The 27,304-nt window shown below is 43.3% G+C and overlaps 1 protein-coding gene across 4 annotated transcripts in view; it reads left to right on the top strand.

The window, feature by feature from the left end:
* LOC138749535 (FERM domain-containing protein 5) overlaps positions 1 to 27,304 on the top strand; it is an 89,427-nt gene that overhangs the window by 26,257 nt on the left and 35,866 nt on the right. For 3 of the 4 annotated variants that reach the window (XM_069911004.1, XM_069911003.1, XM_069911002.1), the window contains exon 2: positions 24,819 to 24,923. In XM_069911004.1, coding sequence (XP_069767105.1) covers positions 24,819 to 24,923 — 105 coding nt within the window. Of the gene's footprint in view, positions 1 to 24,818; positions 24,924 to 27,304 lie in introns of those variants that run through there. The other variant, XM_069911005.1, reaches the window with a different exon arrangement.

The following is a 27,304-nucleotide window of genomic DNA, read 5'->3' as shown; positions in this document are numbered from 1 at the left end:
GACATGATGTTTAGCACCACCAGGTTCAAGGACAGCTACTACCCCTCCATCACCAGACTCCTCAACAATAAACTCAATGAGACACTCCTTTAATCCAAGGAGTCTTACCTTGCACATTATTTATTATTGTTTTTTTTTTCTGTATTGCACACTCAGTTTGTTTACATTTCTTTCTTTTGTATGTGTATCTTTTCTAGAGTATAGTTTTTTTTTTTGGCACTATTTTGCATGGCCCGCGCGAAAAAATCTCGGGGTTTTATGTGATGTTATGTGTGTAGTCTGAAATTTGACTTCAAGTGATGTTTAGTAACAGACACACCATGCTGTTGGGAGGTATCTCTCCAGTGTGTTCTGAGAATAAGGTTGTGTGGAATGCCACAAAACAAGCCATTCAGTCCATCTCTCTGTGCTGGTGCTCCATACTGGCTTTCTCCTATCCCTCTCAGTCTCCCCATCCCTATCACCTTCAATTCCCATCTCCCTTTGGAATCTATCCAGCTTTCCCTCCTCCCTGTCACTGGGTTTGTTCAACCACTTGTTGTGGAGTCACCCCACAACTCTCCGCACTCTCTGGGAGAAGAAATTTCTCCCCAGTTCCCCACTTGAATTGAATTGGATATTCTCATGTCGGCTGAGCCACAGGGAAAAGCTTTGTTTTGTGTGCTACTCAGGCAGGACAGCCACGTTGAGGTGAGTGGTAGAATCCAGAAGGAAATGTGAAATTTGGCAATAAGCTGTAGTTGCAGAGCAGCCAAGACTCCGGGCAACTATATTCTGGGGCAGAAATGGGACCCTCAGAGACATGGGAATTTCAGCAACTTCTGGGGTTCTGTGTGCAGAACACTGTGCATCACAGCTACCTGGACTGGGTTGAATGAACAGCTATGATTACCAATGCTGTAGTAAATTATTTATTCATGATCTGAAATCGTTCAGCTGCTTTCCTGAGAATAATGAGCCATGCTGTGGTGAGCAATTGCAAATGTAACCAGCATGAGAAGCAGAGTTTTAGCTTCACTTGGGTCCAAGTACGTTGGGTGTTTCTGCGCTGTCCTGTGTTCCACAATTACTGCATGGTTTTAATGTGACGTTAGAATGGGTTCCTCAGGATGCAGAAGGGGAATGAGGTGGGGGGGGGGGGGTGGGGGGAGGGTCGAGACCTGCACGTGTCGAGCACAATGAACCTGGAGATCTGACACAAGGACTGTCTCCATCAGCACCTGGTGCTCTGCAGGTGGTGGTAGATGTTGGAGATTGGGGTGGGCGATTTGTGGGGTGTGGGATCATCTTTAAAACCTCTAGGGCAATGGGACACTGAATTCCCATTAGTCACAACATAGTCCACTCTAAGTCCAAATGGTTCGAAGGTCCTTTATAGAAGGAAGGATGTGGAATGCCAGCCCAATTCTGTGTTGTTGTATTCTTTATCATGTGTATTGAGGTGCAGCAAAATAACTTTGCATGCTATCTTGCCAGGTCAACCTCTTATTGACTACATCAGGTGAAAAACTAAAGTGCATTGTTTTATGTTACAGAATAGGGATTCAGTTCGCGCAATGCAAGGGAGGTATTGTTCTGCTCATCTCTGATAACAGTGGTGAACCTGGTGAACTGTCCCACAGCCCTGGGGTGTGCTCCCTGCATCTATCCTGTTCCTTCTCCCCCCGGGATCTCCTACACTCCTGGGAACAGGATGGACCCTGCCCACCCCACTCCCCACCACCCCCCCCAACCCAATTGCCACCCTCTGGAGGAGCAGTTGGCTCATTTGTAACAGACGAACATGAGGAATGGGGAGACCATTCAATAAAATCAAGGCTGATCTGGCCATTGACTAAGCTCTACACCCATCCTTTCCCCTTAACCCTTAATTGCCCTATTTATTAAAATATCTGCTTATTAACTACCTTCAATGAACCCCTCTACTGCCTCCTCGGGCAGAGAATTCCACAGATCCACTCAGAGAAGCAGCTCCTCCTCATCTCTGTCCTGAACCTACTCCCCTTAAGGCATTGTTCCCCAGTTCTAGTCTCACATGGCAGTGGGAACAGCTTTCCTGATTCTATCTTGTCAATTTCTTTCATAATTTTGTAAACTTCTACAAGACCTCATCCTTCTAAACTCCAGTGAATATTGATCTTGAAAACATTTAATTTTTTTTTTCAAATATTGACCAATTTCCCTTTGAAAAGGTATCGTACATTCCCTGGTTCTTTGGTGAGGTCTTGACTTTATTCTTCCATGGATGTGGATGTCTTTCTCCATTCCTGATGGCATTTGCTGAGAAGTTACTGAAGAGACAGGTAGATCTGTTGTCACAAGGGAATGGGACAAGGCTGTGTGGATGGCAAATGTACTCCTCTTCCAAGGATATTAGTGACCTAGAGGTGGGTTTTATGATACCCTGGTGGTATTGCAAAGACTATTATTAGAGGCAGATTTTTCTGTTTTGAATGAATGAGAGTTTATTGTCAATACACAAATCCAGTTATAGGTGGAATAAAACACACTAACAGCAATGCACATAAATAGCACTTAAGAAGAAAAAATAAGACAATAAATATAAAAGGAAGAGAAAAATCAATGATATTGCAGACTCCAGGGGAGCAGGGCTCCGGAAACAGGGAGAACATACTCCGTTAAGAAGGAGAAGCAGAGGGCCTTGTGGACCAGCAAGGGGCCCAGGGTTTGAAGGACACTACAGGATGGTGGCCACGGCAGCGGACCAGTGAGGGGCTCAGGCTGAGGGACCCAAACAGGCTGCGGGCGACACAGTCAGTGGATCTGCACGGGCTGCAGGTTGCTGGAGACTGACTCATGGGAATCAGGTATCAGAGCCAAGATTCAAAAGGGTGCTGAGGTCAAGAAGGGCTCCTGAAGGGCCTTGGATGCTGAAGACTTCCTGATTATAATACATTTAGACATTCAGTATGGTAACAGGTCATTTCAGCCCACAAGTCTATGATGCCCAATTACACCTGATTAACCTACAACCCCTGGTATGTTTCAAATGGTGGGAGGAAGCAGGCTCCGGTGTAAAAAGACTTAACCTGGAAACCAATGCTTTAATGCTAAAGGCCCCGCCTCCTATTGCACCGGGATGCCAGGTCCCTGTGTAAAAGGCTGCACTGAACCAGCTTTTCTTGGTTTAGTGTGAACGCTCTGATCTGACCCGACTTGGTTTTAAAAACAGGTAGTTGACATGCCAATTTAGTGGGATCTCTGCGTAAAAGAGCCAAGTGATAAACTTGAATTTGAAAAAAAGGATAGAATTTGGCCACTTGGCCCCTTAAGCCTATCCCACCATTCCAGATGTTGTTTAATTCCTAAGTGTGGTTTCAAATTCATGCCTATGGACCCAGTACTCCAGATCTGGTCCAAGGCCCCAACTGATAACAGAATTTCATGCATAACAACCCTCTCTGTTGGAAACACATTTTCCCATTTTCTCTCTTTGATATTTTGACAATTTATGTAGTTTTTTTAAACTGGAACTGATAGCTTTTATCTCCACAAGCTGATAATTGGGAAGAATTGCAATGTTCTTAATCTGCCATGCTTCCATTTGTGGTCTCCAATGTTGACTACTGAAGGTACTCAAAGCTGGGTACAGTCTTTCTGATCAGAACACTGATCTGAGTATGAATCACAGAGGAGATTGACTGACAGTTTGTACTCTCCCTTTCTGTAAGGGAAGGTGCACTAGGTTAAAATTAAAGCAGTAATTCAATGGAAAAAGCGTCACCTCAACCGTTCTGTTTCATAATCCTCGTGGAAAAGTTTAACACTTTGCATTTAAAATGCATGCATTTTGTTGTAGACAGAGGAATAAAAGTGATCAGATACATTTTAGGTTCTGGGAACTGTATTCTAAAGCAAAGCTCATTTATTGGATCCTACTTTAAGTTATTGCATCTTGTTCCACAGCATTTTATCTGAAATGGCTGGATTATAGAACAGAAAACTCCTATACTGAATGTAGCTCATGGTTGAATTTGAAATTTCTACTATTCCCAAATGAGCAATGAAATGATAAAGTGGACAGATTATTTTCCCAGCCTGTGTGCTATTAATCTCACCACCAAGATATCAGGGGTAACATCATTACTTGAGGCAATATACAAAGTGAAATATCCTTGTACAATATTTATGTAGAAATGAAAATTATCTTGCAGAAGTACTGAGGATGTGAAACTTTGATGCTGGTTCACTCCACACTTGTGACTTTGATGGTTGTTTGAATTCTGGAGGTTGAAGGCCCTGGGCAATCTCAGAAGATTTGAGAGTGTTGGCCCCACAGAGGAGATGACGATTACAGATCTCATTACTGCAGGGCTCTTGCTCAGAATGAGAGATGCTGGAACCATGAACAAAGGTGGGTTAGAGGAGGACAGGAAGGTTCTGACCAAATCTCCTGGCTTCTTGCTGAGTGCAAGCTTGGTCAGAGGAATCTGTCACCATTTTGAAACTAGCAATCAAGCAGTGACAACGTGATCATTTTGTGCCCTACTCTTTCCATTTGCCATGTATAACAAGTGTTATTTACAATAAAGGACCAAAAATCCGGACTACTCAGGGATTTAGTTTGTCCAGATTTTCCAGATTCTCGGGCTGTGCTTTTAAAATTAAAATTTAAGGAGGAATAAAAAGGTAAATTTTGATAGTTTATTCTGATAGTTATAGATGGCAAATGGAAAGAGTAGGGCACAAAATTATGAATTATCTTCTTTCAGAGATAATCCAGATGAATAGAAATAAGTTGATCCAAGAGAGTCTGGGTCTCTTGGCCACTTCGTCACTCTGGACTGTTGTCTCCCTTCACATTGGTAGCAATGTATCTGACAGAGCTGTGAGCTAGACCAACTGATTTGTTCTGCTTTTTCATTGGAAGTTCATTGGATAGAGGATGTTTCTACTCCCATTCTGTGGGCTCTGAGGCCACTGGTGGGAGAGGATCAGAAGTTAGCAGAGAAGGTCTACCATCTGCAGTGACAAGGACCTCCTCGCTGAGCAGTGCTTGTGAGCAACTCCATACGCCGTGTTCTAAAACTCAATTTCCGTTTTCAGCTGTTGACCTCAACAAAGAGGGTTGGAATTATGTTAAAACAGGAAGTCTCAATTACCCCCTTTGTTGTCTGAGGTGAGCAGAGATTTGTTGAAGTTTTGGGGGTTGACCTCTATCAGCACTGTTAAGTTCCAAGCTCCGTGACAGAGTGAGGGTGTGAGATTGATGGCAATTGCCCTGGAATGAGGTGGCCAGAATACTGGGAGTGTCTACTGACCAGGACTGTGGATATGGCGATTGACAGGCAGTCAGCGGTTCGAGGTGCTGATTGGGTTTCGGGAGAGGCACTGTTTGTTCTTCTGGGTGAAGATCAGTACAAAGGACTGAAGAGTGATGTCAAAGAAGAGCAGGTAGCAGGAGCCATTCCCTCATGCAAGGGTTGGGTGGGGGAGATTACAGGACTGGTGACTTGGGCTATGGGGCAGCAATGACTAAATGGAGTGAATACCCATGACATTCACAGAATGATAACCAGCATTGATGGGCTGAATTGTCTGTTCACTGTAGGAAAATTGGAAGCTTTTAAATTGAGAACACACAGACACACTCATCATTTCATTGTGGCATGTACGTTATGAAACGCAAAGGGGGAGAGAGTAAGCAAAATTGAATAAATGAGGAAATCTCAATTTCTCTGAAGACCTTAGCGTTTGTTGTTGGTTTAAATGAGTGGATTAAACATTTCACAATGAAAACCGTTGAGAGGAGAGGCAGTGATTTTTCCAGAAGGTCTGAAGCACTGGTATCACCTTTAATTCTCCTCCAAACAAATCACTCTGACACAAGGAGATGACGCCACTAAAGGACAGAAGCAGCATGTGTCAAAAGCATTGTTCAGTGGTGCGCGATTCACACACACACGCAGAGACGCACATGCACAGAGGGAGAGGGAGAGGGAGAGGGAGAGGGAGAGGGAGAGGGAGAGGGAGAGGGAGAGGGAGAGAGAGAGAGACTCACTCTGAGAAATAGCCAGTCATGCACACATGGATAAACACACATGTACACTCGCACATACAAACACGAGTCGACATCGGAATTTATTGTCACGAGCAAGTCATGAAATTCAGTGTTTTGCGGCAGTATTAGAGTGCAAATATTCATATTGTGCAAGCACACATACCAAATAGATGCAGAGAAGGACGCATTTGTACACAAACACATGCATGTGCTAACAGAGGTAGACACACAGGAAATCACTTCACTCATGCACACACATCACAATAAGTGTGAAACCATTGTTTCAACCGTTAATGTTTCTTTGACATTAAATGCTGCTCCCCCAGGGGTTATTCAGTTAGCTAGTGATCCATATCCAGAACAATTGCTTCAGTGCCAATAAGAAACATTCATATAGCACCTACAATAGGATGTGAACATACCAGCCTTCTTCACGGGGATGTCAACTGGGGATAAATCTGGTCCAGGTGATAGGTTTCTAAGACATAAAACATGGTAGCAGGCCATTTTGGTCCACACGTCCATGCCGCCCAAGTTCCACCCAATTAACCTACACCCCCAGTGCATTTTGAATGGTGGGAGGAAAACCTGAGGAGAACGTACAAACTCCTTGCGCACAGCGCGGGATTCGAACCCTAGTCCCGATCACTTTAAAAGGGTTGCGCTAACCGCTGCACCATATAAATTTTTTTTTAAATTTTGATCGGCATCTGGAGGTGGAAAGGAAGGCAGAGAGAATTTGAGTTTTGGACCTTGGGAACTATGGAATGAGGGAGGGGAGACATATGATGGCTGTCTCAGAATGGTGGAGGTGAATGTATTAGTGTATGTGAATTGGGTGGGTAATGGAAATTCAGAAGTGGTGATTTCAAATCCTACCTGGGTGGTTGAGAATTTAGTGGTTCCTGGACAAGTTTAATCAGCTGACAGATTCTGGGTGGAAATGTTTTCTCTGATCTCCAGGCGCCCGATGTATGTTCACATTAATGTTGGTTGTAGCCACTGACTGCTCTCCAAGGTTTGCTCAGGCCTTTGGCCCATCCAGTCCATACTGACCCATTGATACTATCCTATGTTTCCAGCATCTGTCGTTTCTTGATTTTTCACCATTTTCATTCTCCCAGTCTGATCAACTCCTCTCACAACCTCACTAGCAGAAATATGTTAACCTGCCAACCTGCAGATCTTTGGTATGTGGGAGGAAACTGAACGCCCGGGGAAGTCCACAGGGAGAACGTGAGATCACTCGAACAGTGCCCGAGGTCAGCATTAAACAGAGGCCACTGCAGTTCCAGGAAGCTACACAGGGGCTGTGCTCTGAAACCAGGAGAGGTGGCATAGAGGAAATCTGCCATCCCAGCACTCAGGTGGGTTGTGGGGTGTTCCTGTTTAACTCCAAGACTGTACCCCAGCACTGGGTGACTGGTCCAGTGCAGTGCTATGGGGTCTGTGTTGACTTTCAGGTGAGAAATTGAAGTGAGGTTGGGCATTAGTCAATGGGTCTATGACACAGAAAAAGGCCTTTCAGCCTACCTTGTCTGTCCTGGCCATTGTGCCTTAATCCCATATCCCTCTGTACCCAGCTCATTCACATCCCTGTCCAGATGGTTCTTCATTGTTGTTCGTACAGCTCATTCCAGATACTGATTACTCCTTGCATGGGGAAACTTGCCTCTCAAATTCTCTTTGAACCTCCTTCCTCTCACCTTGAGCCTAAATCCACCCAGGTTAGATGCCCTTACTATGGGAAGCACACACTGGTTACCAACTCCATCTGATACTTTTATGTACCTAATTCTCAGCCTCCTTCACTCTAGGGGAATAGACCCATCTCTCTGGAGATCCAGGCAGTATCCTCGTTGCTACGCCCTCTCGAGTTTATCACCTCCTTTCTGCAGCAGGTAACCAGAGATGCACACAACACTCCAGGTGCAGTGCAGCCAGTGTTAGTGCAACTAACATGGCGTATCACCAACTCATGTTTCAAGCTGGGTCAGATCTGAGCATTCACACTGAACCTAGAAAAGCCGGAGGGGAGCATGTTGCAAAGTTCAATCTCTCTCAGTGGGGGGGAGGGGGGGGAGGAGAGGGTGCTGTAACCATCATCTGCCCCTCTCCGATGTAGGAGGCGAGAGCGCTGCTTTTAAAGCATAAAGCATTGTTAGCCGCTAGTGATGCTTGACCCATGCTATTGACGGGGGCGGGTCTGATGGTGAGTGAAAGCAGTGAACGTATGCGGAGGCACAGCACCTTGCTTGGTGGGGGAGGATGCCCGCAGATGCCCCTTTTGGCGCCAACCCTTAAGCTGGGTCAATGTGACTTTTTACACAGGGACCCGACATCCCGGTGCAAAAGGAGGCAAGACCTGCAGCATTACAGTGTGGTAGTCCCAGGAATGTGAGATAGCCTTTTACACTGGAGCCAATGTGAAGCACATTGGCTCTGATACTACTACCTACCTTGGCAGGTATGTACCGGGATGAGAATGATCCCCTCCATACCGTGCTTGTCAAATTCACACAGGTAAGTGAAACAGTAAAAAGGTAATTAAATACTGGTTTTCAGAGGCAGTGTGAAAGCATCTAGATTGTGGATTTTGGGGGGGGGGGGGTTTGGGCAGGGTTGTGGGGGGAATCAGGAGTAAACAAACCAGTCCTCATCGAGGTGTCAGCAATGGGAAGGGTTAAAGATTTCAAATTCCTGGTGTCAACATCTCTGAAGATCCGTGTGGTTGCAATCACGAAGAAAGCTCGCCAGTGACTATAATTCGTGAGGAGACATGGTGTGTCACCAAAGACTCTTGAAAATTTATACAGGTATACCATGGAGAATATTCTGGCTGGTTGTATCACTGTCTGGTGCAGAGGTATCAATGGTCAGGAAGAGGCTATAGAGAGTTGTGAACTTGGTCAGTGCCGTCATGGGTATCAATCCATCGAGGAGGACATCTGCAAGAAAGCAGCCTCTATCCTCAAGGACCCCCACCACCCAGGTCATGCCCTCTTCACTCTGCTACCATCAGGAAGGAGGTACAGGAGCCTAAAGGCAAACACCCAACAGAACAAAAACAGCTTCTTCCCCTCTGCCATCAGATTTCTGAATGGACAACGAACCACAGACACTACCTCACATTCTCTTCTTTTGCACTAATTTCTTTAAAAATGTAATTTGTAGGAATTTTGCACCTGCAATGTTGCTGCAAAATAGATCAATGATAATAAATTCTCATGTCCCAGCTCTCATGTTAAAGAGAATCAGTGTCTTGCTTAGTGTCCTGAGGCCAATATTTGCCCTCAATGGAACTACTTCTGAAGTACCCTTTAAAGCACTGATTGATTGATTAGCACCTCTGCAACCGATCCAGGATATAAAAGGGTAATGCCAACATTGCTGTGAAAATCGATTTTTGTGTTTAGAGTTTTGAAGCCAACAGCAATTGTTTAATGCACAGATTAGCTTTCTGAAATTAAATGCGGAACTGGTGGCAGGCAGGGCATAATTAGCATGAGAATGCTATGCAGCATGTCCCTAGGGTTATGTTAACATCAGGAAGGAGGGAGAACGTCATCCGATCATTTCTTGGGTGACATTCACCAAAACCTACAGCAGGGAAAGGGAGCTGAAGTTCATTTTCTAAACAAAAATATCATTAAAAAATAATCACCAAAATAACTTTGAATTCTGTGAGGTTCTAGAATCAGATGTGGCAGTTTTCATATATCAGAACTCTCAAGGAATTAATTCTTTGCTAAACTCCCTACCTAACTTTTCATTAATTTTCTTATATTTATGACCTCTGGATTTTGCTGTTCAGTATCTCAAAACTTATTATTTTATGGCAACCAGAAATGTACATGGTGTTCCAAGACCGATCTAACAAAGATTTACTCCAAGTTTGATGCAATGCCTCTTCACAATAATTCTGTCCCTGTAGAAATCAGTCCAGTGCTTGGTTTGCTGGGACATGATAGGCTAATGGAGAATGTCAGAGTGTGCACAGTCAGGGGACTCGTCACAGAGACGACCTCCAGCTGGTTGCAGCACAAAGTGGTGATTTAATAAAGGGAGCTGTTCAGAATGCCAAATGATTGAATGTACCATATGGTTCACTCCAGGTGCCTGGAACCATGGGTCAGTCTTCATTCATCATAATGGTAATATTCAAAGTCTTCAAACATCAAATAAAAATAATACTCCTGATTCAGCAGTTAACACCCGCAGCTCTGTGCAAAGAACTGTTTTTAGACTTTAGAATCTAACCACTATTTTTAAACTTGCCAATGAAAGCAAATAAGAAACGAGGAAATTGATGAAGAATTTATTTGCCACTGTCCCTCCTCAACACTTTGAATAGAGTTGGGGTTTGCAGGCAATATTAACTGGAACACCCAGTTCTAAACAGGGTACATGTACACCAGGACAGATTGAGGAAGTGATTGGAGTGCAGTTGTCACAACGAACCTCCATAAAAAGCAAAAAAATTTTTAAAGCACAGGTGTTAAAAATCTGAAATAAATGTAGCAAAATGTTGGAAGCACTCAGCAGGTCAGCAGGCATCTGTGGAGAGAGAGAGAGAGAGTCAGTTCCAGATCCAGAAAAAGTAGAAAACTAGTTGCGTTTCAGTGACGGAGAAGGTAGAGGAGGGATGGGTGGAACAAAGGAAATATTTCCTACAGGGTGAGACCAAATGGTTTGATGCTGCAGTTAAAGGAACTTTGATGTTTCTTGGTCAGTGTTTTGTATCAATATTAGAAGACTGGGACAGGCCCAACGCCACAGACTGTCCTGCGATAAAAGGAGAAATTGAGCCAAAATGATGGCAAATGCGGCCAGTTCTCATGCGGACAGAGGATTGGAGGATGGGTTATTGAATCTGGAAGGCTGCAATCTGTCCCTACAGAAGATTAGGTGCTTCCATTGGGCCTTGTAATAGTGCAGGAGACCACAGACAGTGAATTAAGGAGACAGAGTGACTCCCTGAGGACAGAATGCATGAGCTCTGTATTTGTACCCCAATATTAGAGACTGTGAACACTCCAGTAAGCACATCAGTTTAAATTGGCGAATTAATCGCTCATTTGGTTTCACCTGATCAGAGATATTTCCTTTGTTCTAATTTCTCCATCTTTGCTACTGTAAATTAAAAATTTTTAATTTAGATATATAGCGCGGTAACAGGCCCACATGCCCATGACGTCCAATTACACCCAACTATCCTACAATTCCTGATATGTTTTTGAACAGTGGAAGAAAATCTGAGAGGAAACTTGGGCAAGCACACGGAGAACCTACATACTCCTTTCAGACAGCACTAACCATGCTGCCCTAAAATTAACTTGTTTTTCTCTTTCCTATGAAACCTTCACCCTATTCCCCTCTCCACGGATGCTGCTTGACCTGCTGTGTGTTTTAGACGGTATTTTTAAAAATCCTGCTTTGATTACATCCATAATATTGTGCCCAACATTGGGACCACACAGACTGAAGCTCACTGGATCTATGCAGTTCCCCAGCACAGCAATCTCAGCATGTCCGTCCCGCTCTGGTTCCATTCCTGTAGCCCAGTAACCCATTCTCCTTTCAGGACCAGTGGCTCCCACTTGATCTCTTTATCCATTTACCTAGTAATTTGTAGCAAACTGACTGTTGGGAGTACCTGGTTATGGGCATAATGAGCAAACTCCACACAGACAGCTGCTTATCTTAGGGTTGAACATGGGTCCCCAGTGGTTTCACAAGGGTTAGTTTCACCTTGGTACAAATGTTCCAAGCAAAGAATAAACAGGAGTGTGTTCCTTGTATGTCTGGGGTGGCACTGAGTGAGTTGGGGGTGGGCGGGCTCCGACCAGAGCACATTAGAAGGTTCAAAAAGTAAATTAGCATAAATCTTCAGCTTTGTAGGTATATTGATGCGTGTAAGCTGGGCTTACGAGAATGTTTTTGTATAATCCAGCAACTACAGGGAAATTTTTATTAAAAAAAATAAAACACTGTACAAAAAATTATAGTCATTTTGGTGTCACCCCTCTAGTAATGCCAGTGTGGGCCCCAAGAACTATGAGATAGCAGGTGTCAACTGCTGTACAGACGAGAGAGAGCGGAGTGAATTCAGGAATGAGAGGCACTGATAGGGTCAACATTTAGAATTTTTTTCCCCAGGGTAAAAATAGATGTGTTTAGTGTGAGGTGAGTGAAGGGGGAGGGGAGTTAAAGGAGATGTGCAGGGTAAGATTTTTACACAGTGAATGGTGGTTCCTGGAACAAACTGCCAGGGGTAGTGGTGAAAGCAGATGTGAGAGTGGCATTTAAAATACTTACTTATAGATACATGGACATGCAGAGAATTGAGGGATGCCTATCATGTGGGAAGTTGGTTTTAGTTTGATTTGTGTATGATATTCAGCCCAGACACATGGGCTGATTGGCCGCCTTCTGTACTGCCTTTTCTATGTAAATGTACCTCTGCATCATGTACTGCAGGGTGCAGTGCCACAAAGGCATTGTGCGGGGTACAGAGAAAAGTCCAGTTAAAATGGTACAAGGACATCATCCTTTGCCGATGAGCCCCATTCGAGAGTCTGATAACAGCAGGAAAGGAACTGTCCTTGAACCTGGAGGTTTCTTTTTCAAGCTTGTGTATCATCTTCCTAATGAGAGGAGAAAGAGCAAGACCAGGTTGGGATGTGTCCTTTACGACGTCACAGTGTTCCCATTAGAACAGAGGAGTTTACAAGGGGATATGATGAAGGGGATATGATGGAAACTGTTTCCAAAGGTGGAGGCATAAAGACCTGGTGATAAACGTGAGAGATAGTGTAGAGAGAGGTTGATGTGAGAGCAGCATGACAGGAGGCCGATTCATTTGTATCGTTCAGAGGGGAAGCTGGTTATGGTTCTGAAAGAAAGCGTGGCAGAGCTGTGGGCGGAGGGTGAGAATGGCCAAGTGGCTCTGTCGCAGCCAGCACAGACACAACAGGTTGGATAGCCCCCTTCCTTGTGGCCTCATCCTGTGATACCCTCGCCCTTCATCCCATTTTATTGCCAAATCCCCCTGTGGTCCACAAGTAACAGAGGAGAAATCGGACATCGAGTCTGCCCCACCATTTAGTAAGTTCAAGGTTGTTCTGACTGTGCACGCAGCTCCACCTACCTCCCCATAACCCTTAATTCCCCTACTGCTGTATTATTCTATGTACAGTAAAAGTCCAAAAATCCAGATGACGGAAATCTGGACTTCTCGAAAACTCTCGGCCTTTGCACGCATGCGAGCCTGCAGTGTGTGAGTGCATTGCATAAGCGCCACAGCTTACCTGAGAATTTGAAAATCTGGACCGACCCATTCCCCGAGCAGTCCGGATTTTAGAACTTTTACTGTATTCGAAAGTCTATCTTATCTGTGTCGTAAATATTTCTGATCCCGACCTCTCTGGGATACTAAATTTCAATGATTCACAGCTCTCAGAAGCGCAGAGATCCCTCCGCACTATTGCTGCAAGTTGCCGCCCCCTCACAGGGAGGAATAATTTATGTTTAGGGGGAACAGAAAAAAAAGAGGCACTTGAGAAGCTCGCAGAATGATGCATCAAATTTAACATATTTTAAATTTAGATATACAGCATTGTAACAGGCCATTTTGGCCCACAAGTCCATGCTGTCCAATTTTTACCCAATTAACCTGCAACCCCTGGTACTCTTTGAAGGGTGGGAGGAAATCAGAGCCCCCGGGGGAAACCCCATGCAGACACAGGGAGAACATACCAACTCCTTACAGACAGCGCAGGATTCGAACCCCGAGGTGCTGCAAAGGCATTGTGCCCCAATCATTAAGGCAGGTGGAATTCAACAGAGAAATTGGAGAGGTTTTGCATCATCGGATGAAAAATAGGGAGGCCAAATATTACCTGCAGCCTAAATGATGAGGTAAAGAAAAAGGAATCTCAAATGCAAAGAAAAACCATGAGTTAATAAGGTAACATATATTCACTCAAAGCAATGGAGATTATTTTAAGAGCATAGATTTTGAAAGTGGAGAAGTTGTGTGAAATATGAATGAATCTTGAGACCAGAGCTGGTGTATGTAATTCTGGTCATAAGAGCGTCAGGTGTGGGAGAAATTAGGCCATTCGGCCCAGTGAGACTGTTCTGCCATTCAAATCAAGGCTTATGCATTTTTCCTCTCGTCCCCATTGTCCCGCCTTCTCCCTGTAACTCCTGACACCCTTATTACTCAAGAACCTATCAATTTTTACTTTAAATCTACCCAATGACTTGGCCTCCACAGCAGTCTGTGACAACAAATTCCACAGATTCACCACCTTCAGTTTGAGGAAGCTTCTTCTAATCTCAGCTCTAAAGGAATGTCTTTTTATTCTGAGAGCTGTGCCTTCCGGTCCCAGACTCTCCCACTACTGGAAACATCTTTTCCACATCCACTCTCTCCAGCCTTTTCAATATTTGGTATGCTTCAATGAGATTCTCCCTCAACCTTCTAAACTCCAGTGTGGACAGGCCCAGAGCTCCTCGTACTTTAACCCTTTCATCCCCAGGATCATTCTTGGAAACCCACTCTGGACCCTCTCCAAAGGTAACACATCCTTTCTTAGACATTTTAAATTAAAACATTTAAATTTAGACCTACAGCACAGTAACAGGCCTAATTGTGCCGCCCAATTAACCTCTAATCCCCGGTACATTTTGAATGGTGGGAGGAAACTGGAACCCACAGAGGAAACCCACACAGATATGAGGAGAGCATCAAAACTCCCAATCGCTAAAACACACAAAATCCTAGCATGGCAGCTTAAGACAGAGCAAACTAAGAAAACGGTATTGGCAACAAGGAAAAAAGACAAACAAATTACATATAATCCAAAAGAAATTAAGGAAAACTTCAGAGAATTCTATGAACAATTATACCGAACCGAAAACGAAGGGAAAGAAGGGAAAATAGATGAATTTTTGACTAAAATTGAACTACCAAAACTACAAATAGAGGAACAAAATAAATTAACAGAACCATTTGGAACAGTAGAAATACAAGAGATAATAAAAAATTTACCAAATAATAAGACACCAGGAGAGGATGGACTCCCAATAGAATTCTACAAAACATTTAAAGACCTAATAATACCGCCCCTCCTGGATGTAATCAACCAGATTGATGAGACACAAAACTTACCAGATTCATGTAAAACAGCAATAATTACAGTGATACTAAAACAAGGGAAAGATCCACTCTCACCAGCGTCATATAGACCAATATCTTTGCTAAACACAGATTATAAGATAATAGCTAAACTATTAGCGAACAGATTAGCAGAACAGGTACCGAAAATGGTAAATTTAGACCAAACTGGATTTATCAAAAAAAGACGCACAACAGACAATATTTGTAAATTTATTAACTTAATTCATGCAGTAGAAGGAAATAAAGCACCGGCAGTAGCAGTTGCTTTAGACGCAGAGAAGGCCTTCGACAGAGTAGAATGGAATTACTTGTTCAAAGTATTGCAAAAATTCAGTTTACCGGAGAAGTATATTAATTGGATTAAAGCATTATATAAGGGACCGTTAGCGAAAGTGACAGTAAATGGACATGTATCAAAGCAATTTAACTTAAGCAGGTCAACGCGGCAGGGATGCCCACTATCACCATTATTGTTTGCGCTAGCTATAGAACCACTAGCAGAATCGATAAGAAGAGATAATAATATAAAAGGAATAAAAATAAAAGACAGGGAATATAAAATCAGTCTGTTTGCGGATGATGTGATAGTGTACTTAACAGAACCAGAACTATCAATAAAAGAACTATATAAGAAATTGAAGGAATATGGAGAAGTGTCGGGATACAAGATAAACGTAAATAAAAGTGAAGCAATGCCTATGAATAACGCGGATTTCTCAAAATTTAAGGAGGAATCCCCATTCAGATGGCAAACGCAGGCAATAAGATACCTAGGTGTGCAAATAAACAAAAATCTAGGCCAATTATATAAACTCAATTACAATCCACTAATGAAAAAACTACAGGACGATTTAGAGCATTGGAAAGAGCTACCACTAACACTGATAGGAAGGATAAACTGTATTAAAATGAACATTTTTCCAAGGATACTATACTTATTTCAGGCATTGCCAATACAACTGACAGAAAAATTCTTCAAAGAGTTAAAGAAAATAATAAGGAGATTTTTATGGAGAGGGGGGAAACCGAGGATAGCACTAGACAAATTAACAGAATGGTATAAACAAGGAGGCTTACAATTGCCAAACTTCAAAAATTATTATAGAGCCGCACAATTAAGGTACCTATCAGATTTTTATCAAACAAGGGAAAAACCAGACTGGACGAGACTAGAATTAGATAAAATAGGGGAAAAGATACCTGAACACATATTATATAAATGGGACGAAAAATTGGTACAACATAGAACTTCTCCAGTATTACACCATCTCCTCAATATATGGAAGAAGATACATGTAGAAAGAAATAAAATAAATTACCAAATACCAAAACTAATATTGACGCAAAATAAGCTACTCCCTTTTACAATAGACAACCTTGCCTTTAGAAAATGGGAAAAAAAAGGGATTAAAAGAATAGAAAATTGTTTTTCAGGAAGTAGATTCTTATCCTTTGAACAAATGAGAGATAAGTACAATATAACGGGAGATACAGCGCTGGCATATTACCAACTGAGATCCTACTTGAAAGATAAATTAGGAAGCAACTTGAGTTTACCAGAGGGAAGTAACCTTGAATATGTGATTACAGATACAATGTTAATCAAAAGATTTATAAAAAATATGTATATTAAACTGCAAGAAAAGGAAAATGAGGAAACAAATGGTAAAACTAAACAAAAATGGGAACAAGATTTAAATATAAAGATAAAAAAGGAAACATGGGAGAAGTTATGCTCTGGAACGATGAGAAATACAATAAATACGAGGCTGCGTATGATACAATATAATTGGTTACACAGACTATACATTACACCGCAAAAGTTAAATAAATGGGACCCAACAGTATCTGATAGATGTTTTCGATGTAAAAAAGAAAGGGGAACAACAATTCATGCAATCTGGACATGTGAGAGAGTAGAAAAATTTTGGGATGATCTCAATCAGATATTAAATAAAATAACAGAAAACAATATACCAAAGAATCCAGAGATCTTTCTCCTAAGTAACATAAAAAATAAAGAATTTGGAATTGACTTGGAGGATGCACAAAAAAGATTTGTTAAGATAGCCCTAGCTGTAGCAAAAAAATGTATTATGTCAACCTGGAAATTGGAAGATAATTTGAAAATACAACAATGGTATATAGAAATGAATAAATGTATTCCATTAGAAAAAATAACATATAGTTTAAGAAATAATATTGAAATATTCGAACAAGTATGGGAGCCTTACATTAAATACAATAGCGAAAACCTACCGGGAACAAACATTACCTAAGTTGATGGAAGGAGAAGAGAAGAAAAAAATGGACTCAGTAGAATTTCTGGTGTATTTTTGTTGAATGACAACATTGTCTAACTGAATTAATGCAACCTAGATTGTATAACTAAAATGGATGAGAGGGGGGAGGGATGGGGGGGTGGCTTGGGAGGAGGGAGGGGGGAGGGAGAAAAAGTCACTGTAAATGTGTGGAAAAGAAAAAGTGTATATCATGGCTATTGTGATTTATGGTGTGAAAAATAAAAAATTTAAAAAAAAACAAAAAAAAAAAAAAAAAAAAAAAAAAAACTCCCAATCGCTGGTGCTGTAATGGAATTATGTCCTTGAACCTCCAGGTTCCTTTCCTGCTGCTATGCTAAACATGCCATCGAATATGAAGCCCAACCTCCTCACGTACTCCAAAGGTGTCATTTTAAGAACATTAAAAAAAGGAACAGGAGCAAATTCCTGGCTCTGTTGTGTATTAAGATCATGGCTTCTCTACCTGGACATTATTTTCCAGCAGTATCTCACATTCCTTGATCTCCATAACTCTATTAATCTCGGTTTAGAATCATTTCAGTGACTGAGCATTTGCTTGCCCCTGGATGAAGTATTCCAAAGATTCTCTGGGTGAAGAAACTTCTCTTCTTCTCAGACCTAAATATCCTACCCATTCTTCTGAGATCAAGGTAATGTGTATCCGTTAATAAGTCACAGCTTTCCCATTAGAGCAGAGGGGAAGGCAAGGGGATGCGATAGGAGTAGATGAAAACTGTCCCCTTTGGTGGAGGTTTCCCTGGTTCGAGACTCTTCATTTAATCTGCTCTACGTGCATCCTGTCAAGCAGTGGAAGAGTTTAATGCATTTCAGTGAGATCTCCTCTCATTCTGCCAAATGTAAGATGTCTGGTCTAGAGGTGCTCAAGTTGTGGTCCAGACGATCAATCTTGTCCATCCGTATTTTACTCGCTCACAGTGCTTCCATTTGTAGGCATAGAGATTAAAACCATACTCAGTGCTCCAGAAATAATTTCTCCAGAACCCAATATAATTGCAGTTGGATATCTTTACCCAAATCCTCTGCTATCATATATACTGTACTTGTGTAATAGTTGATCTCTTGTAAAGGTTAACCCCCTATTTTTGGCCCTGGCCTCCTGTCCACCAGAACTCCCAATGCCCCAACTGTGGACCCGTTCCCCAGCTGGCCAAACACCAGAGCTCCCAATGCCCCGGCCACAGAGTCACTCCTTGGCCCTGACCGATCACCCATCTGAGCTCCCGATGCCCTGACTGCAGACTTAACACCTGATCTCAGCCACATGCACTTCCGACAGCTTGAATTATACAGGTGCATACCGCAGTCAACTGTTGTACCCCCCCTCCCAAATTTGACCCAAAAAATTGGTCCAAAACCTGACCCTTACATGAATTAAGGCTAACATGAATTAACATTCGACTTCTTATTGCTTGCTCTAAAAGCAGAACAGCACGATTACTTAAAGACACTGAAGCTTACTCCTGAAAGCCTTCTGGCTCTGCTTTGTCCTGTCCCTGCTACCAATTATCAGAACTACTCCGTCTGTAAACTCAATGTTTGAGATGACCGATGCTTACGATTCAGCTCCTTGTAAGGAGTCGTTTGATTCTTCTGGAGGACTTCGACAGCATTACAGTCACAATAGGAAGTGAAGGAAATATCTCTCACTCATGTTATCCCTCCCTTCCACCCTGCATGCGGCACATTCCAGCTGCTCCCTTCATGAAAGAGATACAGGAGTCTCAGAGCCAGCACTTCCAGGCTGAGGAACAGCTTCTTCCCACAGGCAGTGAGAATGCTGAACGACCAAAGGAACTGCTCACACTGACCATCCGAGACTCTCATATTCATGAAAAATATTTATTTGTATAAATGAATACTTGTCCTGCATATATGTGGTCTGTCTGTATGAGTGTTATGTCTAGTTGTGTGTCTGTGTGTTGCATCAAGGACTGTGGAACACTGTTTCATCAGGTTGTACTTGTACAATCAGATGACAGTGGACTTGGTGGAGAAGGAGACTTTGTTCCTGTGTGGAGTGTTTGAGACAAATGGTAGGAATATGTTGGATAAGTATGGGGACTGCTGTTAAATAAGGAGGCATGGATGAGAGTGAATGTCCACCTTGGGCTGGTTGTGTTCCATGTGACTGGCAATGATTGGTGTTCCTGTCCGATCTCTGGGCTCTCTCTAACCTTCTGCTAAATGACCTTCAGAGTTTGCTTCAAGCTAACACTTTGCCAGAGTTGCTGCCTCAAGAACTACCATGTGTTCGGCTCGCTTGTGTCGGTGAAGCAATGCAGCCTGGCACTCAATTAAACCATTCAAAACATTCCGCTGCGAACATGCCATCTCCTCAGGCTCCCTGTGAGATGGGGAGATAAGGAGATGGACCTTCTCCCTGTAACCCTCTCCAATCCACAACTTCCTGAGCTCAGGACCCAGTCAACTGTTGAAGTGATGGAGATCGGGAAGAATCGGTTGGCTGGAAGAGGAGAGGAGGTAATGTCTAATCCTCTCCTCCTACATCCTCCTGATGTGGAAGCCCACACAACCACCAGGATTGGGCGATGAAGGAGAGGATCTTAATTTGTTTGCACAATCCTCCTCCTACCCCCCCCCCCCCCCCCCCCCCACCAAGACCCACTGAACTGCTTGGATTCTGTCACTGTTCCCAGTCCGGAACTAGGCTGCCTCCTTGTATCGGAGGTTTGAAAACTTGTCCTAAGACGTTCAGACGTTGGCAGGAGGATTGTCTAATGTGGTCCAGCAGCTGCCACGGCTGGTCACAAACACCCTGTCAGACTGTCAGGCTGTGTTTGCCATTTGGTTGAAGATTCCCCACAAATCTCCTTTATTGTCACAGATTTACATCAAACCAACAATCTGAATATCCCAAAATAAAGAGACTTGATCTTGAATGCTGGGAATGATACACTGGACTATGAAGATTTTGCTTCCTGAAGACTCTTGTGTGTATTTTATGAATTTTGGGCAGCTGATCACAAAAATCACCTTAAAATGTTCCTATCATGTACCATTTTTAGACATAACCTATTTTTGGGATTTCCTGTCATATTTTCAACCAGACAAAACCACAATGTGTCATTGAAAATTCATTCTCTGTATTTGCAATTGGACGTCTTCCCTGCTGATCTTGGTGCAGTCAGTGACGAACATGGTGAAAGGCTTCATCAAGACATGTGGCCATAGAAAAGCGGTATCAGGGCAACTGGAATCCATCAGTGCTGGCCGACTACTGTTGGACACTGACACGAGAGACATCAGATGTTAAGTACAAATGAAAATCAGTGGTAAAACATTTTTAGGTCTAACGCAATGTGATTAAAGTTAATATTTCTTCAACAACCTGCAAGATGCAGCAATTCTGAAATTATCTTTTGTGTTCATTTGAAGTTGTCTATCATTATCCCCAACTTTTTTTCAGGAAGCAAGCCTCTTGGGGGTTAAAAAAAAATTGTCTAGTGTTATCTGAAGTCTAATTCACATTTTTCCCTGAAAAGTCCATCAGTTTGTCAGTGAAGCTCTGGGCCTTGTTCCAAGGCCTGGTCTTGGGTACTCTTATCCAGAGACTTGGTGGGTCAAGGAGAGGTGGGCTGCGATATCTCAGCTCACATCCTCCAGCATTTGTGTCAGAGATGAGGAAAAGGAAGGGAACAGTTGGAGACTCCATCCCTGACGACGATGGGCCACTCTTTGGATAAACCTAAGGGATTGTGGGGATTGGATGGAAAAGTTGAATGGTCTTCACCTGCTCCTTTTAGGAAGCAGCATTGATTTGGGCAGCTCCTCCCTGACTGAAATGTCTGGATGTACTGAGATGTCTGGATGTACTGAGACCGGAACAAAGCAGCATCTTTGAGGGAGGAGTAAAACACAAAAGTTTGCAAAAGCCTTGATTGAAGTAAAAACACAATGCTGGAGAAACCCAGCATGGTTAGCTTAGCCACCATGCAATGCCTTTACAGTGCCAGCGATCAGGACCGGGGTTTGAATTCCGTGCTGTCTGTAAGGAGTTTGTATGTTCTCCCTGTGTCTGCATTGGTTTTCTCTGGGACCTCTGGTTTCCTCCCACCGTACAAAAGGTACTGAGGGTGTAGGTTAATTGGGTGTAAATTGGGCAGAATGGACTTGTGGGTTGAAATGACCTGTTACCATGCTGTATGTCTAAACTTAAAATTACAACTTGACAAAACTGTTCTCCGGTGCACAGTACAAAAATATGTAGACACACACCTGGACCTAACACGTGCAGATAAATGATACATATGGAGTACATATATATGTATTTAAAATAAATAAAATATTGTTTAATTAAAGAGTAGAGTCTTGGAGAATTTGTGTGAGGAGTTCATTCGGTCGTTTAGCAGTATCACTGCCTTTGGGAAGAAGCTGATTCTCAGAAAAGAAGGGATTACAAAAATGTGGACCAAATGCAGGCAAATGGAACTAGCCCAGAATGCTAACTTGGCCAGCATGGGTGAGCTGGGCTGAAGAGCCTGTTCCATGGTGAATGATTCTATAACCAGCCATCAATTTCTCTCATTAAAGGGAAAGTGAGAATTGAGGAGTTCTTGTCTCTCACTTGGGCTGAGATGGGGGGGGGAATTCTACAGGTAACTCTCCACCCCAGTGATTTGCTCACTCCATTACTGCCAGACAGTGACTGAGTAATGAGCCTGCCCTCCTGATGGGGACTGATACCATCGGTTACCCCAGCCCTGTCTTGTTCACTCAACCAGTATGCTGGCTTCCTGGACTATACCCGCAGGAACAGGTCAGAGCAGCTTGTTCTGCCAGGGGACTGACTAATGAGAGGTCGCTTTTGTTCATTTTTTTTGGACTCTGCAATTAGTTTAATTGGTTCACAGTCTGGAAATGAAGCTGGAAAGTACAGGCAGCAACTCTGGATAACAGCCAGCTTGGACACAACACAGTCCTACTGTCCACACTGGAAACCATTGACCCAGAAAGCCCCATTCCCACACCCAGTTCACAGGCAGGGCTGTGTTGTCAGAGGAGCCAGCGTTTGGTGGTACATGACTGTGGAACGATCCCAGGGTAAAATTCTCAGGGAGGTAGCCCCATTCCTAGCCAGGCTTCAGACAGAGATTGATGTAAAATCTGGAGAAAAAGACCATGCAAACGCTGTTGGGAGAAGGAGCAAGGGAACAGGAGAAGTTGGAGCAGGAGTCGGCCATCTGGCCCATCGAGCCTGCTCCGCCATTCAATGAGATCATGGCCGATCTGATGATAGGATTAACTGCACCCACCTGCCTTTTCCCCATATTCCTTAACACCCTCTGCATGGCCTCCCAGAGACAGAAGCAGGTGCTCATCTGGATCATCGAGCCAAGCACAGGCTGCCATTCCAAAGATGACTCAGATGGAGGAACTCCACAGGTTGTCGGAGAAGGGCGATGTATTAGGTCAGAGCCATACATGCAGACTGGGGGGGGGGGCTCTATGAAGGGTTCTGGCCCAAAACATTGACCTCTTCAGCTCCACCTGCTGAGCACATCTAGTTTTTATACCAGATGCCAACATCTGCTGACTCCTGTGTACCTCTGGCTGCCATTCAGTCTGTTGTTTCTGTTTGCCAAAGGTTGGCCTGGTATCAGCTGGGAGTTGTTGAGTTCCCTAGTATCTGGGCTCCTGTGGCCTTACAGCAGACTGTATGTAACACCGCACTAATCCTGGGTCCTTCGCTGATCCTACCCCTCAGGCTCTTGGGGGAAGATGTTCTACTGAAGACCATCCCAAATGACTCAAGACTTGGAGTTCAATCCCTCTCAGATTCTGATCTGGGACACCTCTGCTTGGTATGAGCTCGTCATTGAGTTTACCTATGCTCTCTGTGTACAGTTTTTTTTTTGGCACTACCAGTAAGTGGTAATTCTGCCTTGCCTGCAGGAACCTGAATCTCAGGGTTGTACGTGATGTCATGTGTGTACTCAGACAATAAATCTGAATCAAATCCACACCCAGCCACAGAGGGGGAAGGAAGGAGGTCAGCTCAGACAAACTGTTACACTTAAACCACCAGGTCAAACAGGAAAGAGAGTCAAAACGGGCGGTTCATTTCCCAACCACTCGAGCCTTCCACTGTTGCTCTACATTAGTTTTCCCAGAGCCAGTTTTATTTAAGGACATGGTACCTCATCCTGTTAAACACCTTGGTACATTTGGCTACCTTGGGGTACTATGTAAATGCACTTTGCTGCTGTGGTGTAGGTCAGATCAGGAGGATTTTGGCCCTCAATCGAGAGCTTGCCCTCTCGGTGATTGGAATGGGAATTGTGGGGCTGAGGTTCTATTGCCTGTGACTTGTTTATGGTCACTGGCCCTCAGCAGCCGGGGGTGTTTGTGATGCTAATGTCCTAGGGTCAGCTCTGTACTCTGTCGTCCACATTGCACTAATTATTGTGGCATTGCTGTTGAAGTGACGGAATGAATTCTCTCCACTGCCCTCCAGACCTGTCCACGTGCAAAAGTCTCGAACAATTCAAGCAGTAAATGTTGTCAGACTGAGCAGAATTACGTATCTCAAATATTTGTCAAAGACTGCCTCAAATCTTTCTTAGGCTATCAGTCACCTTTTATTCCTGGGATTACTGATGACCTGGTCACACCCACAGCCTCTGGCCTTCTTGGAAGGGGAGTGCTTGTCAGATGTTACAAACTAGAGTGTGGCACTCTAGCAACACAAAGAATGCAGACACTGGAACCTTGAGCAAGCCAGGAGCTTCTGGAGGGACTCGGGGTGTTCAGGAGTGTTGGTGGGGAGAAATGATCTGTCAACATTTCGGATCGGGACCCCTTATTGACCTGAAATGTTGACTTTCCACTGCTGCCATGGGTCATCCCACTGAGTCCCTCCAGCTCCACAATGCCCCTCTATTTTCCACTCCAATTGAATGCAGTATTTTAAAGACTCTGATCTGTGGTGTTCGAACTGATACCGGAGACCCTCAAGGATCCAGTGAATCAGAAAGTGCAAGTTCTTCTCCAAATGAGTTGTTTCACTCACAGATTACCCTTGGACTTCCTATTTTCCACTCCCTGCCACAGCTTTTCTCAGCGATTACATAAGATAAAGCTGGCAGGATTCCCTTCATGTTAGACCTGGGTTTCCTCTGACAGTGGCCTTCTCCTAAGGCTCTTCACCAGCGAGGGTGTGATGGACGAGGAATTATGATAAGGTGGCAGTTGTCTCACACAGGAGGGGGCTGGCTGCAGGAACCCTGGTGGGGATTGAACTCATCCTTCTGTTCTTCTCTTCCAGCGGGATGCTAAAGGCCACTACCTGATCGATCTCCTCTGCCACCACATGAACCTGCTGGAGAAGGACTACTTCGGAATCAGGTTTGTGGACCCTGACAAACAGAGGGTAGGTTCTGGGACAGGCTGTTGGGCACCAGCCGAACACTGTCAGAGTCATTTGTGCCCTGGCTTTTCCCCACAGAATCTCTTTCCCTTTTACAGGGTGTCAATAGAATGTTCTTGCAGTCATTGCCATGAATGCATTGAGGCAGGCTCATAAGCTGAATGGGCATCTTATGCATTAGCGTAGACTCCACCTCATTATAATGCACCTTTGGTCCCACAGGAACATGGGAGACCATTCAGCTCTTTACACCTGCTTTCCCATTCAATGAGGTTACATTGGCTTGTTATCTACCTGGCCAGATCCCACATCATCAACAATCTATGGGTCACAATCTAACAATTTGATTTGGCCTCCAATTTTCTCGTGGAAGGGTGCTCCATATTTTAGCTCCTTTTTTCTGTGAAGAAGCTCTTCCTGAAAGGGATGAAGCCATCTGTCCACCTTCCCTATTCATGGGCAGCCAGATGTAAGAGTGGAAGAGATGATCTCTGACAGAGAAGCCAGCGTGCTGATTGAGGACCAGCCTGCTCTCCCTTGCCTGAACAGATACTATGGCTACACTCAGCAAGGCTCATTGCAAATTGTCTTCATGCAAGGTCAAAGAGCAGGCTGTGTCCTCGAAGGGAAACAATGTGGTATTGAGCCAGATTTTACTGGAGAGGGCATCTTGCAGCATTCCGACATTAGTTATCTTTCTTTGTCTGTGTTGAGATTTGAACCACAAAATCCAAGCCACTAGTGGATGACTAAAAGGAGTGACACACTGTCGGAGACCTGTCCTTTGGACGAGACAGTATCGAGGTCCTGTCTCTCTTTCCTAAGTACATCGGACAGGAGGCTGGTTTGAAAATGGACAGCCAGGTTTTCCTGAAGCGCATTCACCAAATCCAGATTTCCAACTAACTTTACCAAAAGAAATCTATTTATTATGAAAACTTGCTGTGTGTAAATTGGCCACTGCATTTATTCCTTTGCAGCAGTGGCTGTATTTAAAACAGGGACACCAATGGCTAATTACCTTGGAACATCCTGAAAGGGATGTGCAATGTGATTATAGAAATGCAGGCATTACTAATAAGTTTTCCTGCAAAGAATGGCCTTCACATGTGAGAAATCAATTGAGGAAGGAACTCTGTCAAATTGGTTAAAAGAGAAAGATACAAGATGGATGGAAAATAAAATGAAATATTACAATTTAAAACAATTCACCAGATTAAAGAGTGAGGTTCCTGACTGCAAGATGTTCATTTTTTGGGGTAATGCGATTCATTATTGGTGATAACAATAATTGGATTGCTAAGAGTGTAATTGTACTGCTAATTACTGGATTTGATTTTCTACGGTGTTTAATGGTTAATTATTATGGTAACTGTGGTGACCTCAATAAAAACTTCGGTAAAGTTAAACGTGAGATACCTTTTGGTTCCAAATGGAGAGGGGAGATGTGGTTGTCCGACAAGGGATAAAGGACAACTCAGGAGGTGAAGGGGAGATTGGGGATAAATAAGATAGAAATAGGAGAATAAGGAAAATGTTGGATGTTGTAGGAATGTTGTCTTATAAAGAGTTGAAAATAAGAAAACAGAAATGGAAAAGGAGGAAAGGTAATGATGGAAAAACGGAAAGAGAAGATAAACAAAATATAAAAGGGCTACGCTGAACTATATGTCTTTAAATATTAATGGAATACATAACCAAATTAAAAGGAAGAAACTACTAAATTTAAATGAATAAATGTATTCCATTAGAAAAAATAACATATAGGTTAAAAAATAATATTGAAATATTCGAACAAGTATAGGAGCCTTACATTAAATACAATAGCGAAAACCTACCGGGGACAAACATTACCTAAGTTGATGGAAGGAGAAGGAAAAAAAAGAATGGACTCAGTAGAATTTCTGGTGTAATTTTGTTGAATGACAACATTGGCTTAATGCAACCTAGATTGTATACCTAAAATGGATGAGAGGGGGGGTGGGGGGGTGGTTTGGGAGGAAAGTGGGGGAGGGGGAGAAAAAGTCACTGTATATGTGTGAAAAAGAAATAGTGTATATCATGGCTAATGTGATTTATGGTGTGAAAAATAAAAAAAATTTAAAAAAAAAGATACCTTTTGGTGAAGTTAGGGGGGGGGAGGTTGGTGAATCGTTCAGCGATCTGTGTGGCATCCCCTCCTCGCTGTGAGTTCTTGCCAGTCTGTGCACCAGCAACCAAGGGTGCACGATTGCAGTTCCTTCCAGTAAAATCTGGGCCAACGCTTTTCCATTTTTTTGGCTGTGTCAGTTCCAGAGAGTGTTGGAGTGAGTTGGTGGCACTTCGAATTGACACGATGATGTGTGAAGCATTGTGGAAATCCATCCACCTTGGGTTTCTTTCTA

This window comes from Narcine bancroftii, chromosome 14 (genome assembly GCF_036971445.1).
Source record: "Narcine bancroftii isolate sNarBan1 chromosome 14, sNarBan1.hap1, whole genome shotgun sequence".
In the NCBI taxonomy this organism is placed as follows: Eukaryota; Metazoa; Chordata; class Chondrichthyes; order Torpediniformes; family Narcinidae; genus Narcine; species Narcine bancroftii.
The sequence above is the reverse complement of the archived record's forward strand: the minus strand, read 5'-3'. Positions and strand labels throughout refer to the sequence as shown.